The sequence below is a fragment of the Chlorocebus sabaeus genome, chromosome 9, assembly GCF_047675955.1.
Source record: "Chlorocebus sabaeus isolate Y175 chromosome 9, mChlSab1.0.hap1, whole genome shotgun sequence".
Taxonomy (NCBI): domain Eukaryota; kingdom Metazoa; phylum Chordata; class Mammalia; order Primates; family Cercopithecidae; genus Chlorocebus; species Chlorocebus sabaeus.
In genome coordinates this window covers 35,928,589-35,946,044 of record NC_132912.1, presented here as the reverse complement: position 1 = coordinate 35,946,044, position 17,456 = coordinate 35,928,589, and the positions used below count along the sequence as shown (strand labels likewise).

At 43.7% G+C, this 17,456-nt stretch overlaps 1 protein-coding gene across 1 annotated transcript in view; it reads right to left on the bottom strand.

Moving 5' to 3' along the window:
• KIF5B (kinesin family member 5B) overlaps window positions 1-2,197 on the bottom strand; it is a 47,936-nt gene extending 45,739 nt beyond the window's left edge. The window contains exon 1 of the mRNA XM_008002723.3: window positions 1,626-2,197. Within this exon, the coding sequence (XP_008000914.1) occupies window positions 1,626-1,751 (126 nt within the window). The 5' untranslated portion in view covers window positions 1,752-2,197. The remainder of the gene's footprint in view (window positions 1-1,625) is intronic.
• Window positions 2,198-17,456: the final 15,259 nt, after the last annotated feature.

The window sequence follows — 17,456 nt, the reverse complement described above, 5'->3', positions numbered from 1 at the left end:
TAGGCCTTGCAAGCCTCCAGACTATATGTAAAATATACCATCCTAAAGGAAAAGGATTACTGCGCTTAACTACTCCTACTCCGCTTAACTACTCCTACTCCGCCTCTGCCGGCCTATGATGTCATTTACACAAGAGATTTTCTTGTGCACTTGTTAACAAAGAACTGGCCTGACAATCTTTACACAGTAATAGTTGGCAGTTGTTAGTGGCCTAATGACTTGTTTGCCAAAGGCCTACCAAGGATCTAAGACATTCATTTTTCGGAGCTGAACTTTGGAGAAACTTTCACATCAAAACCCTAAAGAACTTTAGTCTGTCTTCAGTGTCAATGCTTTCAATCATCCTTGTCCCATCTCCTGTGACCTCTGCCCTATTTCCGAATTAAATAGCCTCATACAATTATTAACTACAGAATGACATTAGAGGAAAAATTAACATATTAAAATTTCATACTATGGTAACAATGTAGAAAGTTAGTTCTACTACATAGCATTGCCAAGAAAGACCAACATAATTTAGTCACAGTTCACTGTTTCGTATGCCATACTTTACAATTAATTTTTAATCTCCTTCAACTAGGAGTGCTATTTTCTCAGACCTTTCAATGCCAGAGATCAGACCTTAAAAACCCTCACATTCTGGTCTCAAATGATCACTCAACTCTAGTTATGTTTTACATTACAAAAAAACAGTATCTCACTATGCTTGGGATTACCAAAGATCAATTTTCTTCAAGATAGACCTTAATTGCAGAAGTATGAATCTAATACTGGTCAATTTTTATCTTTTTTATAAGCTTGTTTTTATAATACTTTGATATAAAAACAAAAAGCTGATACTTTTTCCTAGGCTGTTATCCCATAAAACCTAGCAAGAGTGCGATTTGTCTTTCGGAGCACTTATCTGACCCAACCAAAGTCGACTAGGTCTGCTAGATTAAACAAAATTGATCATTCCGATTTATTAAAAAAAAAAAAAAAAAAAGCTCAACTATTTCTTTCTACAATCATCCATTTACCATTTGTAATTGTTAAAATGAAAAGTCATTCACCACTCAAATAGTGGTGGGTGAAAGTTTGAGGTGTAGATAATATTTGTAGCTGTTTGGTGCTTTTTCCTTCTCCCAGGGGGAAATAACACGGTTCAAGGACTGGTTATATTTCTATAAACCTAAGTATCTTTACTAAAGCATAATACGGCTTGTCTCACAGCTCAATGTCCCCAGCTGAACTTTATATAAGCATTACATATTTTCTGAATGGCAAATTTGGGGTTAATCCAAAACACCAACAGTATCCGTAATTGCACACACAGAAACGCAGACAAACGAGCACTGAACTTGCTCCCCGGACGTTCCTCCGTTGCCCCAGGTGGGGGAGTGTCCAGGGCTGAGGCTGGGCGCCTCCCTTCTCCCGGCGCCGAAGACCGGGGTAGGGGCGATCCCGGAACGCACGCGAAGCTGCGCAGTCTTCCTCCACTGGGTTATCTGAACCGGCAAACCCCGCCGGCGAGGGCTGGGGACACCGCTGCTCCCTTTCAATTCTGCACCCTGCCACTTCCCTAAACTCTCTGCACAGCCTGGCCCGAAGAAGCGGGAGGAGGGGTGCCGGAGGGGGTCACTCACCGCGATCACGACCGTGTCTTCTCCCTGAAACTTGGCGACGTACTTGTCGCCGCGGTTCACCTCAGACTCGTTGAGAGGTCTGAAGCGACACATCACTTTGATGTTGCACTCGGCCAGGTCCGCCATCTTTCTCGCAGCCGGGGCCGGCGGCCGGGAGCCACTCCTGGCTGCTCAGTCTTGCAGGGAGCGCGACGGGGCTAAGGGCCTGGGGTCGCTAGGGCCGTGAGAGGCAGCAGTCAGCTGCGCAGCGCAGCGCTTCCCCGGGCGGAGGCGGCCGGGGAGCCGGGACTCGAAGAGCCGGCGCCGGCAGCCGTTACCCTAAGGCTCACTTCCGATCCATCATGGCAGCCATGGCGGCGGCGGCACCGGGGAGAGCGTCGGCGGCTCCTCAGCGACGCCCTTGACGGCCTGGGCGTGCTGCGGCGGGTGGGGAGGTTCTGGGGGCCGGGAGAGTGGCCACCTTCTTCCTCCTCGCAAAGAGCAGACCGGGCCTACCCGTCCGCCCGCTCTGCTGTCCGCTGGCCGGCTGGCCGGCTGCTGCCCTATCACTCCTGAGGCCGCCGTTGGGCGACTGGGCGGTGCGGGCGGAGGAGTGCGCAGGCGCGGTGGGCCGGGAGGCCCGGCGACCAATCCGTGCCCGCGCTCGCAGCCGGTCGCTGCGGCCGCGCCGCCGGTTCCGCCACCACTCCTGGCCCGGAGTCGCAGATTCAAATTTTACAGCACTGCCCGTCTCGCAGAAGTGCCTGGGGACGCAGGGCGGCAGCTCCCAGTCGCCATCCCCAGCCGCCGAAGAATCCCCCAGAGCTAAGGCAGACGTACTTAGCTTTCTTTTCTTTGGGGGAGAAAGGGTTTGCTTTAACTACTTAATGTCGTTTGTTTAAATAAATCACTAGGCTGGTCCGGGTGCGGTGGTGTTTGCAACTAGTTGATGACAGCCAGAGATTTGTTTCTTCTCCACTCCCGCTGTGTCACTTGACCAGCTTTAAAATTAAAAACATAAAGTACTATATTCCTAAAAGGAAGTGTTGCTTTCATTTTTTTCTGGCGGCGGGAATCATTCCTGGTCTACCTTTTTAGAGCGCGTTGCCAGAAAAAGTAAGATTTCAATGAAGGGTAACTCCTTCCTGAGAGTGGGATGTAGGGAGACAGGAATAAGAAAGAAAAAGGAAAATTTTCCTGAGGAATGAAGAAGGTTGCTGAAGGAATTGTGGAACAGCAGGGTGAGGAGGGGGAAGAGCCCTCAGCCCCCCTCACACAGCATCTCTGTCACTTCATCTGCCCAGTGCCTTGTATCCAGCCCGCACCCTCGCCGCCCCCACGCAGTTCAGCGAATTCCGGCCACTTCGCCAGCAATGAACGTACGGAACTCATCAAATCCCAATACTGGAGGAATGACTGACCTGGAGCATAAAGATGGTCTTTATAAAAGGCCTAGGTAAATTTGTGCATTACATATCCAAGGAAAACCACTCCATAGCTGATTTTGCCTTCTAGTTTTAGAAGATGAGTACCATAAAATTCCACGGGGAAGTGGATCTGAGGAAGTGGCTCTGAGGTGCTGCGGAAGAACTGCAGTAACAACTCCTCCCCTGGTCCCCAATTTCTGTTTGTAAAACGAAGGATTGAACTATGAAAACCTCCAGGGCTCCCTGTGCTCACCCAATCATCCTAATACCTCCAGAAACCAATTCAGAGTTCAACAGATTCAGGTTTATTAATCCACTGCCTTGAAGAAGAGCTCAAGCTCAAGGAACCTTAGAGCATCTCACCAAACAAAAGAATAGATGGAATTAACCCGGGACTTTCTGGGTGGTGTGGAGTTCTGATAACATTTCAATGACGCAGTGTTTTGAGAGGCCCCAAGCAACGCAGAGCTGCAAGTAAAGGCATTAACATCAGATCTGGCCAGGAGTGGTGGCTCACGCCTGTAATCCCAGCACTTTGGGAGGCTGAGGCAGGCGGGTTACCTGAGGTCGGGAGTTTGAGACCAGCCTGACCAACATGGAGAAACCCTGTCTCTACTAAAAATACAAAAGCAGCTGGGAATGATGGTGCATGCCTGTAATCCCAGCTATTCGGGAGGCTGAGGCAGGAGAATCACTTGAACCCGGGAGGCTGAGGTTGCACTCCAGCCTGGGCAAGGAGAGCGAAACTGCATCTCAAAAAAACAAACAAAAATCAGGTCTGGACTACAGTGGACCCCAGGTTCTGTTTCTTTGAATACTAAAGTTAAGATGGATGGGAAGGGTTGTCTTCAGAAACCCCTTTTTCCAAAGCTCTTCACCTGGCTTGGAAGTCAAGGCTGCTTCTCTGTGTCTTAGGTCCTCCAAGTAAGAGTGGAATGTTTTATTCTTACTGATATAATTTCAAGCAACAGTTTCTAATAGTTTATGATCTTTGTAGAATCGGTTTTCTCAGTAAGAAATCAGTAGGCCAGGCATGATGGCTCGTGCTTGTAATCCCAGAACTTTGGGAGGCTGAGGCAGGGGGATTGCTTGAAGCCAGGAGTTTAAAACCAACCTGGGCAACATAGAGAGACCTTGTCTCTACAAAATAATAAAAATAATAAAATTAGCTGGGCATGGTGGTGAGTGCCTGCAGAGTCCTAGCTACTACAGAGGCTGAGGCAGGAGGATCGCTTGAGCCTAGGAGCCAAGGCTACACTGAGCTATGGTCATGCCACTACACTCCAGTCTGGGTAACACAGCAAGACCCTGTCTCAAAAAAAAAAAAAAAAAAAAAAGTAACTCAAAGAAGGAGTTTGTGTGACACTTTATAAATGTAATACTCTTTTCTGCTTACCTTTCGGTTGGCTTTACACTCTGTCTGTTAGTCCAGTCTAATCAATGAAGGTAGAGTCTTACCTTGTCACTCTTTCAGTCCTAGTATTCTTTACCTGGTTCCTTCATCATATCTATATCCTGTCATCCTTATCTACAATTGCAGAAAAAGTCAGCACTCTCCCTCTCAAAAACTAATTTCTCAGTTGCATTCAAAATTCTTTCCAACTTTGTCCAATACCTGGATCTTACCAATGGCCACCGTCTTATTCCATCTTTGATTTCTCCCTTTTCTTGGCTTCCCTGGAGAAAAAAGGGAAACAAATACGCTCAGCCACCCTATCTTTAAAACAACAATGAAACCTAACACCTTCATTGGTTCCTGTTGACTAGTTGCCTTCTGTCAAAGATAAAACAAGCCAGACACTAGTTAAAGTGGTATCAACAGATTTTAATGCATAACACACTATTGCAATGGGGAAAATAAGCCAGAGTCAACAGAACTCAACTTTGACTTGTACAGAGGTAACTGGATGTTTTAAAGGGAGCACAGAGAACTACAAAGGGGCATGAGCTGGAGCTCATTAGAGCCCGGGAAGTGAAAAATTGCAAAAAGCAAGAAGTGGGGGTTGGTCCACATGGAACCCATCTGGGTTCGCTAACTGATCCTTATGGAGATTAGGCTCCTGCACTCCCACAGAACCCAGGAGACAGGGACCCTATCTTCAGGTATTGGTTGGAACAAACAGTATCTTTTCTATAGTCTTGAATTTTCTCAGGAAGCCACTTTAAAGGAAGTAAGGGTCATCCCAGGAATGTGACCTTGAGCTGTTAAACTATGTTCATGTTTTGTTCAAGTCTTTATAGGCCACGGTTGAGGCCTACTCAACAAAGGCTCAGAGGAACCTGGCTAGAGTTTGGTCAAGGGGAGAATCTTTGCCACTTCTTGCTGCCATTTAGTGGGTGAAATTGACTAGAAGGGACTGTGATTGCTCAGAGGCAGTTCCATCTGAAGACAGCAGTGGCTATGCAGCTTCTACCACGTGAGAATTGTGGGCCCAACACTACCAAGTTTTCCTTTTTCCAGAAAGACATAATCCAGATTTCCTTAAAACTCTCAATTTTTAACTTCAATTGGCCATCAATTTAAAAATAATTTAAATAATGCATGAACTAAGTAAAACATCCCTGTGGGCTGGATGTGGCAGGTGGGCCTCCAGTTTGCAACCTTTGAGCAGGATGTGGTGAGGGCTCTGTCCCCAGCCCTGGCTCTCTTATCTCTGGGCTCACTTCTTTAACAATTGCTGAAGTCTCTTACCTACAACTGATGTTTTCATCTGTGTGACATTGCCATCTCTCCAGCTGCTTACAGGCTACCTTGTGTAGAATGCTGTACTGTAACCTCAAATTTAGCATTCCAGAAATGAAACGAATTATCCCCCACTCCCTACCAATATTTAATTCATGACTGGTATCAGTATTCTTCTATACTTCCAGGCTAAGAAAGTTCCAATCACCTGTAATTCTACTCTTCCCTTTATCCCCTATACATGCAAAAGAGAAACATGGTAGTCTGTATTTGAAGCTCCTGAACTTCGACTCTACCATTCCCCTATGTTCCTCAACTCAGAAGACCTGAGGATTGATTGATCTAGAGCAGTGAGTTTCAAATTCTACTCCGTGGAAACAGAGGTTCCAAAGAGGTGACTGAGGACACATCATGCGTGTGGGCAGGAAAGGAGGTAGAAGGAAGGGAGTGAAACTCTGGGAACCTCTGCTACTGAAGGTACTGGCCAACTTCTGTTGCCTTTCAACCCCTACCTCTCTCCTCTTCCTGCACAACAGATTCTGGAAGCTCAGTCTTCGTAAAAATAAAAACCAGAGGCTGGGTGCGGTGGCTCACGCCTGTAATCCCAGCACTTTGGAAGGCCAAGGCAGGTGGATTGCCTGACCTCAGGAGTTCGAGACCAGCCTGGGCAACACAGTGAAATCCCATCTCTACTAAAATACAAAAAAATTAGCTGGGCGTGGCGGCGTGTGCCTGAAGTCCCATCTACTCGGGAGGTCGAGGCAGGAGAATTGCTTGAACCCAGGAGGCGGAGGTTGCAGTGAGCCAAGATCATAGCACTACACTCTGGCCTAGGCAACAGAGTGAGACGCCATCTCATAAATAAATAAATAAAAGCCAGAAAGGGAAGTGTCTGCAAGAGCTTTCTGCTTTCAGACCTGACATACATACTTTTCCTGGGAAAGAGAGCACAAAAAGCCTGAATGTTATCACAGAACCAGGAAGGAGAAAAATGCTATGGAAAAACAAAATTGTTCTTAACATTGTCCTGTCACACTACTAAAGAATAATGGTATCAGGCGATAAGGGTTTAAGAAATATTTTCATGGGGAAACAAAAGATTGATTTTTTAAAACCTGGTTAATCCTAGTAATTCTTCCAAATATAGAACAGACTGCCATTATTCAGCACTAGCAGTGAAACAGCAAGTTTCCTTGAGAGCACATTTCGAGACTTATTAGCATAACTTTTTCTTATGGAAATGCAAGTGGTGCTTTCACCTATACAGATTAAGAACATTAAACCTCCACTGTGGGCTGGGCTCGGTGGCTCAGGCCTCTAATTCTAGTACTTTGGGAGGCCTAGGCAGGAGGATCACTTGAGGTCAGGAGTTCGAGACCAGCCTGGCCAACACAGTGAAACCCCATCTCTACTAAAAATACAAAAATTAACTGGGCATGGTGGCAGGCACGTGTAATCCCAGCTACTCGGGAGGCTGAAGCAGGAGAATCACTTGAACCCAGGAGGCAGATGTTGCAGTGAGCTGAGATCATGCCATTGCACTCCAGCCTGGCCAAGAAAGTGCAATTCCGTCTCAAAAACAAAAAGAAAATCTCCACTGTGGAAGTCTCCGATGAACTGTGCCTTCCTGGGTTCACACTTTTGTGCAGCCTCTCTCCTTAAATCTTACATGGTTGGCCCTATGACTCACTTGCAACCAATATATGTGGCAGAAGTGTGACACCACATGCTATCTGAGACTAGGCAAGAAGAAGTCTTGCAGCTTCCACCTTAGTTTCGTGGAATGCTCTAGGAGCTCTGAACTGCCATCTAGGATGACCAACCACCCTGAGACTACCATGCTGGGGAGGCCAGATGTGGGCATTAAGCAATGGTCTCAGCTGATCCCAGCCTTTCCTCCAGAGACCAGACTTGTCAGTGAAGCCATCTTGGACCATCCTGGCCAGCACACCCACCAGTTGAATACCAGTGAGTAATTTCAATTAACACTCTTGGAGTAGCAGAATCACCCAGCCGAGGCCTGTCCTAATTCCTGACTCATAAAATCATGAGATATAAGAAAATGGTTATTGTTTTCAGCTGCTCCGTTTTGAATCATTTGTTACGTAGACGTAGATCCCTGGAATGATAACCTAAAACTTGGAATTTAAAATGTTTCTCCTGGAAATAATCCTGTCAAATGCTACTTATATGTAATAAATGTATTAGAGTGGGCTATATTCTAAAGTAATTATGAATTAAATGGAGGGAATCTAAGAACATCACCACTGTTTAAAAATAAATGTACTTATTTATTATAAGTACATTTATAAAAGTATGTTTATTTTTAACATTACTACTGTAAGAAAATTTTCTGTTTCTAGTTGAAATGACTGGAAATGGGCTTTTGGAATAGAAAATTATAGCATTTCTTTTTCAAATCTGTATAAGACACACCTGCTCTTTTCTAGCTCCAGGACCCCATCCTGGTCCAAGGCCTCACTACTTCAGGCCCAGGTTACTACGGGAGGTCTCAGCCTCTTTCCCATTTGAACATTCAGTAACTATAGGTTGAGTTCCCACCATGGGCCAGATGCTGAGATAGACTGAAGGAATACAATAGTGAAAAAGACTAAACAATTCCTCCCACATCCACTGTTTTGCATGCAATTTTCAGATTAAGTCTCCAAAATCATTACGTTTATTACGTCATTTCATTACTCAAGAACCTACAACAACACCCCCTTTTCCTACTCAAACTAATTCAAATTTCTCTGCTTGGATTCCAAGGCCTTATTCTAGCACTGACTCCCCATTACATAATTAGGGTTTCCCACTGCTCCATGACTTACATTCTTAACTCCTGGAAACTGGTCTTTTCACTGTCCTTCATTATAATTTGCTAATTTCAAAGTCGATCTATCTGCCATATATGTCTCTCTCCTTTGTGCTTGTCTAGATCCCATCCATCTTTCCTCAGGTTCCGCCTTCTGCGAGTGGTTTGTACCACACGGAACTATTTCAGAGGTCAGAGTGAAAACTCCTACGTGGTATTTAATACTATAGTTTTATTTATTTATTATTTATTTATTTTTAGATTTTTTTTCAGATGGAGTCTTGTTCTGTTGTCCAGGCTGGAGTGCAGTGGCACTATCTTGGCGCACTGCAACCTCCATTCCTAGGTTCAAGTAATTCTCCTGTCTCAGCCTCCTGAGTAGCTGGGACTACAGGCACCTGCCACCACACGCGGCTAATTTTTGTATTTTTAGTAGAGATGGAGTTTCACCATGTTGGTCAGGCTGGTCTCAAACTCCTGACCTCAGGTGATCCACCCACCTCAGCCTCCCAAAGTGCTGGGATTACAGGCATGAGCCACCGCACCTGGCCTTATTTTTAATTTTTTGAGACGGGGTCTCTTTGCGTTGTCCAGACTGGTCTCAAACTCCTGGGCTCAAGCGATGCTCCTGTCTTAGCCTCCCAAGTGGATAGGATTACAGGCACACACTATCGCATCCAGCTTCATTTAATTCTTTAGAACCTATATATTTTTTTCTATTTTATCAAAGAAACACATTCATAGTTTAAAAAGTGAAAACTACACTACAACCCTGAAAAATAGAAGTTCTGTTTCCACTCGATCCAACCTCCATTTCTGTTCTCCAGGGCAACTACTTTAAATCTTTTAGCAATTTCTTCTAGTATTTATCTCCATGTTTCTAAGTAGCATGATTTTATTGCTGCTTTTTGACTTATAAACTATTATTATTAAATGAGGTTATAGCTCCTTTACACTAGCCTCCATCTGAATCAACATATTTTCTTCTCTTTATCTTCTCAATATATATTTCTATCAGTATTTTTAGTTAAATTAATATAGAGCATTTACACGCCACATAATTATTATTCCCAGCTTAGCCATATAGTGCACTGTAATTACATTGCCTACCTTGTACAACTTTTTGGTTTTCTCTGGATTTAAAAATTGCCTAACTTTTTCTACCAGTTTACTCTTAACACATTCCAAATAGCCACCAGCAGTATAAAGCTACTCTTGATATTTTGAAGGTATTGCTTCTTTTGTTAAGTCTGATTCCGAGTCCTAATCATTTGTATGTGATCTGAATTTTTCTTCCAGGCAGCGTTTAGTCTCTTTTTGTCTACATTTCTCTTTTCTTTCCTATTTTCCATTTCTTTGTTTTCTTGTTCTCCTTTTAGAGATATTCTCTTAACTTTATTTTCAACTCTTTTCTATTGGTGATGTGTGTGTGTGTGTGTGTGTGCATAATTAGGAGGATAGTATCTCTTGGATGGACTGGGCATGATGGCTCACAACTGTAATCTCAGAACTTTGACAGGCCAAGGCAGGAGGATCACTTCAGCTCAGGAGTTCAAGACCAGCCTGGGCAACACAGCAAGCCCCCGTCTCTACAAAAAATACAAAAAAACTAGCTGGACATGGTGGTATGCACCTGTAGTCCTAGCTACTTGGGAGGCTAAGGTGGGAGAATCGCCTGAGCCTGGGGAGGTCAAGACTACAGTGAACTGTGATTGCGCGACTGCACTACAGTCTGGGCAACAGAGCAAGATCCTGTCTGAAACAAACAAAAAAATGTCTTTGATGTGCTGATCCCACCCTATGGGGTGTGTGTGTGTGTGTGTGTGTGTGTGTGTGTGTGTGTGTAAAACTCTCTGAACCCTTAATTCTCCAAATGGATGTTTTTAATGAAATGTTTCTATTCACAGACCAATATCTTCTCTTGTTATTCAGATTATATATATATATATATATATATATTTTTTTTTTTTTGAGACGGAGTTTTGCTCTTGTTACCCAGGCTGGAGTACAATGGTGCAATCTCAGCTCACCACAACCTCTGCCTCCCGGGTTCAAGCAATTATCTTGCCTCAGCCTCCCGAGTAGCTGGGATTATAGGCATGTGCCACCACACTCAGTTAATTTTGTATTTTTAGTAGAAACGGGGTTTCTCCATGTTGGTCAGGCTGGTCTCAAACTCCTGATCTCAGGTGATCCACCCACCTTGGCATCCCAAAGTGCTGGGATTCCAGGTGTGAGTCACCACCCCTGGCATGTTTTGTTTTTTATTTTGTTTTTGTTCTCCAAATTTTCTCTGGAGTCTGTCACTCATGTCAGAGGATTTCCTCACATAAATGGTGGGCCTCGGTATTCTAACAACTTGAGTGAGAAACTAAAACATGTGTTGGAAAACCTTGTGCATGTTGGTAGCATTTAGAGATTAATGGGTTTCACCAAGGTGTGATTGGGCAGAAACTAGCCATTTCATTAGGGAAATTCTAAATGTCTTTTTAATTTTATTTTTATTTTTATTTTGAGACAAAGTCTCACTCTATCACCCAGGCTGGAGTGCAGTGGCATGATCTCGGCTCACTGCAACCTCTGCCTCCTGGGTTCAAGTGATTCTCCTGCGTCAGCCTCCCAAGTAGCTAGGATTACAGGTGCGTGCCACAAGGCCCGGCTAATTCTTGTTATGTTTAGTAGAGATGGGGTTTCGCCATGTTGGCCAGGCTGGTCTCGAACTCCTGACCTCAGGTGATCCACCCGCCTCAGCCTCTCAAAGTGCTGGGATTGTGGGTGTGGGCTACTGTGCCTGGCCACTGTTAATTTTTTTCTTTACTGTACAGAACTTTTTTAGTTTGACATAATCCCATTTATCTAAAAATAGTTTTGCTTTTGTTGCCTATGCTTTTGGGGCCATATCCAAAAATATCATTGCCCCTACCAACGTCATGGAGCTTTCCCCTTGTTTTCTTCTAGTAGTTTCATAGTTTTGGGCCTTACATTTAAATCTTTAATCCATTTTTAGTTGGTTTATGAATATAGTATGAGATAAGGGTCTAATTTCATTCTTTGGCTTGTGGATACTCAGTTATCCCAATACCTTTTATTGAAGAGACTATCTTTTCCCCATTGTGTGTTCTTGGCACTGTTGTTGAAAATCAGTTGGCTATAAATGTGTGGATTTATTTCTGAGCTATTTATTCTGTTCCACTGGTCTACGTTTCTGCTTTTATGCCAGTACCATGCTGTTTTGGTTACTATAACTTGGTAGCATATTTTGAAGTCAAGTAGTATGATGCCTCCAGCTTGGTTCTCTGCTCAGGATTACTTTGAATTCTTTTGTGGTTCCATATGAATTTCTGGATTTTTAAAACTTTCTATTAATATGAAGAATGTCACTGGTATTTTGATAGGGATTGCATTGAATCTATAGACCTTTTTGGGTAGTGTAGACCCAATGTCGTTTTAAAACATTTCTTGTGAATTGGTTCGTTTCCCTAGAAAGGAATTATCTTATTTTTTGCCGGGTTTACATAAGTCTGGCTGCCAGTTTTCTCAGAAGTGATGGGGTTAGGCAATCTTAACATTCAGTTTGTAGGTTTTATTTCCCTGTTTTCAATAAGGCGACTCACCCCGTCTTTTGTGTGTGGTGTCCCTGAGTCCACAGCGTCCCTAGAGACGTGAGCTTCTCTAGAGAGTGAGCTTCCTTCTTTCTGCTGTGCTGGGGGAGAGGACAATCTTCCGGCACTTTTGGTGGTGGGGAATTGCATTTCAACAGATCCTTATATACATTTTTACTAAACCCTCTTATTTTCAGCTCTACCCTGCACCCCGGCCTCCTGGTGTCTACATTTCCTGAGGCTTTCTGGTGTTCTATATAGATAATTAACTTACTTCTTGACATTCTGCCTGCAAGCTTAGGTTTTTAGCTTTCTCCAGGCTATTTAGGTAGTTACACATTTCCAACATTTTGTTGAAATCCTGTTTGCTGATGGTCTTCTTTTAAGTTTTCTTTATGCCGTGGCTTTAGGTTTTGGTATTTTGTTTTTTTGGGGTTTTTTTTTTTGGTTTTTTTTTTGGTTTTTTTGAGACAAGGTCTTGCGGTGCTACCCAGGCTGGAGTGCAGTGGAACAATCTCGACTCACTGTAACCTCTGCCTCCCAGGCTGAAGCGATTCTCCTGCTTCAGCCTCCCGAGTGGGTTGGATTACAGGCATATGCCACCACACCTGGCTAATTTTTGTATTTTTAGTAGAGACAGGGTTTCATTGTGTTGGCCAGGCTGGTCTTAAACTCCTGGCATCAAGTGATCTGCCCGCCTTGGCCTTCCAAAGTGCTGGAATTACAGGCTAGGCTTGAGCCATCGCGACCGGCCTGGTATTTCTTTACTAACATTTTAGTGGAGCTTCAAGGGGTTTGAAGAGAAATGTGAATGTTCAACCTCCCATATTTAATTTGCCACAGTTTGTTTCTGAGTCTCTAGTTTAATTATGTTGTCACCCCAAGAATAGAAGTTACTTGAGGGCAGTGACTGTGGCTCATTGCCTTCAACAATGCTTAGCTCAGTGCTCAGGATCTCACGAATGCTAACAAGTCCTCTGTACTGATTGAAATTGGAATTCAACGAGTGCCTATTAATTAACATGCTCTGCTCAAAAGGTGGTGGGATACAAATATGAACAGGGTCCTGTTGAAAAAGACCAGGATTCTGCTGGGGAGTTAGGATAGTAGAAACCATAGGGATAGGTTCTATGAAAGCCATGAGAGCACAAAGAATGGATATTTTGGAAAACTTTCCTGACCATTTAAAGTTGATATCAGGGATGACTGTCAAGATGTTTAACAAAACTTGCCTCTCTGTGCAGAACGTTAGGTTAAATGAACCTTTGGTTGATCAGGCGTAGCAGCTTCCCTCACACATTTTTGTATTTTTAATTTTTTTTAGAGATAAAGTCTTGCTCTGTTGCCCAGGCTGGAGTACAGTGGCTCAATCACAGCTCACTACAGCCTCAGGCTCCTAGGTACAAGTGATCCTCCTGCCTCAGCCTCCCGAGTAGCAGGAACTACAGGCATGTGCTACCATACTTAGCTAATTTTAAAATATTTTATAGAGGCAGGGTCTCGCTATGTCATCCAGGCTGGTCTCCAACTCCTGGACTCAGGTGATCCTCTCCCCTTGGCCTCCGAAAGTGCAGGAATTACAGGTGTGAGCCACTGCTCCCAGCATCCTCATGTCTTCAGTGACCAAGGTTTCATTCTTACTCAGCAAGTCCCCTGATATTAATAATTATAAGGAGAATGGACATAATTGAAAAATAAACTGGAGAGCCTCTCCTATGTATTCATATTTTTACTGTGATTTGACAAGCTAATTGATTCTATTTCTAAAAAACAAGACTTGTAGACATTTTACATTTTTTCAGATTCTTTTTTCAGACTCCTTTGTCTTTCTTTTGTCTTTTTTCTTTTTGAGGCAAAATGTTGCTCTGTTGCCAGGCTGGAGTGCAGTGGCATGACCTCAGCTCACTGCAACCTCCACCTCCCGGGTTCAAGTGATTCTCCTGCCTCAGCCTCCTGAGTAGCTCAAACACTTGACCTCAGATGATCCACCCACCTCGGCCTCCCAAAGTGCTGGGATTATAGGCATGAGCCACCATGCCCAGCTTACAGAAATTAACATTTGTAAAGCCAAGTCCACACACTAGAATTAAGCAGACAGATCCACAAGAAAACTGGCAGGAATGTTATCACAACCAGTACATTCACTTAAACCCAATTAATAGAGTAGTAATGTACAATGACATAAAAATTGTTATCATTATTAATATTATTATTTTGAGATGGAGTGTCACTCTATTGCCCAGGCTGGAGTGCAGTGGTGCAATCTCAGCTCACCGCAACCTCCATCTCATGGGTTCAAGTGATTCTTGTGCCTCAGCCTCCCCAGCAGCTGGGATTACAGGAGCATGCCACCACGCCTGGCTAATTTTTATGTTTTTAATAGAGATGGGGTTTCACCATGTTGACCGAGCTGATCTCACTCAAACTCCTGACCTCAAGTGATCTGCCTGCCTCAGGCCTCCCAAAGTGCTGGAATTACAGGCGTGAGCCATCGCGCCCAGACAACTTGATTTTTAATACAGTAAGAACTATCAGTTTGTGCCCTTCCATCAACTGCTTTTTTCTTTATCAAAAATGAAACAAAACCAAAACCAAGTGGCTGATAGTTACATTGAAAGGCAGACAATTTGAAATTCATTTTCAGCAAACTCTTTCCCAGAGTTCAGATACTTCCACCTTCTCTAAGTGATAGGCATAGTAAACTCCTCCTAGATGTGTTTCTTTTTTTTTTTTTTTTTTGAGACGGAGTTTCTCCCTTGCTGCCCAGGCTGGAGTGCAATGGTGCAATCTTGGCTCACCGCAACCTCTGCCTCCTGGGTTCAAGTGATTCTCCTGCCTCAGCCTCCCGAGTAGCTAGGATTACAGGCATGTGCCACCATGCTTGGCTAATTTTGTATTTTTAGTAGAAACGGGGTTTCTCCATGTTGGTCAGGCTGGTCTCCAATTCCTGACCTCAGGTGATCCACCCACCTCGGTCTCCCAAAGTGCTGGGATTACAGGCGTGAGCCACCATGCCCGGCTATCTTGTTTTTTAAGACAAGGTCTCACTCTGCCACAGGTTGGAGTGGAGTGGCCTGATCATGGCTCACTGCAGCCTCGTCTTCCTGGGCTCAAGCGATCCTCCTGCCTCAGCCTCCTGAATAGCTGAAACTACAGGCACATGCCACCACACCTGGGTAATTTTTTAGATTTTTTTTTTTTTTTGAGATGGAGTCTCGCTCTTGTCACCCAGGCTGGTGTGCAGTGGCACAATCTTAGCTCACTGCAATCTCAGCCTCCCAGGTTCAAGCGATTCTCCTGCCTCAGCCTCCCAAGTAGCTAGGACTACAGGCGCCCATCACCACACCTGGCTAATTTTTGTATTTTTAGTAGAGATGGGGTTTCACCATGTTGGCCAGGCTGGTCTCAAACTCCTGACCTCAGGCGATCAGCCCACCTCGGCCTCCCAAAGTGCTGGGATTATAGGAATGAGCCACAGTGCCTGGCCAGATTTTTTTGTCGAGACAGAGTCTCCCTGTGTTGCTCAGGCTGGTCTTGAATGTCTGGACTCAAATAAGCCTCCCTCCTCAGCCTCCCAAAGTGTTGGAATTACAGGTGTGAACCACGGTGCCCCGCCCTAAATGTATTTCTTAGCATTGATGAATCTTTGGAATATTGAACCTGTATGTGTCACAACTGTCCACCCTCTTTTCAGTTCTGCTTATTACTGTCACTCCAAAAGTTTAGGAATCAAGACAAAAGTATTGATTTATATTATCTCGATATACCTATTTAGAAAGGTAATATAATTTTCTCTCTTATTTTGGAGGCCTTGAAGTGTTATTTAAAAGTATAGTCTGATGTTTTATCATAGACATCTTATAGACAAAATTAAAATAGGCACTTTAAATCAAGATGGTGATGTTTCTTTTATCCTAATTGTGTTCATGTTGTAACACGTCTATTGCAGCTAAGCCTTTTGCAGGAATGTACTACCTTAATCAGGACAACTGCAGCCTCACCCCTGGGTTTCAGCTGCACAAATAGTCAAAGTAATCATTAAGTTATTTAATATGCAAAATGTATAAACACCCTTTTTACAAGGGCTCTGTTCATTTTCAAGATCCTGGAAGTTTAAATATATCATTTACGGGTGGTAGTTGAATAGTACCAGCAGTAAAGTAGTGTTATAATAGCTTGCTTGCTAGATGAACCGATTAGGCATCAAATCTTTTATTCGCAGCATTAAAATGGGTCTGATTGTTGGACATTTCTGAAAGTGATTTGTACTCAGCACATTTGCAGTTAGCAGTTCTAATGCTCATGAGATGAAGGAGCTGAGTTTCCTGTTGATGAATGGGGAGACCATGAACAGGAAAATGTATTTCATTCAGATAAATAATAAAAACAAATATTAAAGTCTTTGGGAAGAATCTTTGTGTGTGTGTGTGTGTGTGTTTTAGAATGGTTCATTCTGAAGAATCTTTGTTAGTAAGTAGTTCTTTTATGGGTCACACTTCATCTTCTTTGATGTACTCTAAAGAGTATTTGGATTTATGTCTTAAAATAAAGAAAACAGTTATTATGCTGCATATAGAGCTTATCTAAGCAAAGACAACATGCACTCCTGTTTGTGGAAAGCATGCATTTTTGTATTAGTTGTCTATGTAATACACAGTCTTTATAATACACAGTGATACAGAGAATATTTCTGAAGTATCCACTTTACCTTCCGTTATACTGGAGGAAAACTGAAGATCTGTACAACACTTTTATTCAGCTTATTCTTTTGACTTTTAGGATTATGAAGACTTAAAAACTGTTCAACTAACCCAGGAGGCTGAGCCTGACCCACCAAGGAAGATCATTGCATAGCAACTGCCTCCCTTCACATGGCTCCACCTGGTAACCCCAAGATCTGGGCTATTCTAGGTATTGCTCCATGTGCCCCACCAAGCCCTTAGCAAGAGAGCCTGTCTCCCTTAAGAAGCAATACCAGGAAGGAACCTTGATCCCTCCGCCTCCCTGAGAGTGGACCCTCGTCTCTCCTCGCCCTCCGTTTCATTTCTGGGAATTGGGGTTTAGTTTTGAACCCTTGCAAGGTTGTTTTTACTAATGCCCAAGCCCCTTTACCCCTCTCCCTGCAGGTTACACAGGGGAGACCCAGGCCTTGGCAGAAGACTCTGCTGCCACAATTCCAAATCATTCTGCTTGCCAAATATGTCAGCTTCACCAGTTGACTGACCCAAGTTTAGGACCATTGATATTGTTAGTTTAAAAAACACATATACAAAAACTCTTGTGAATATCCTTGTTATGCTAGAGAGGAAGGCACATCTCCTTCTA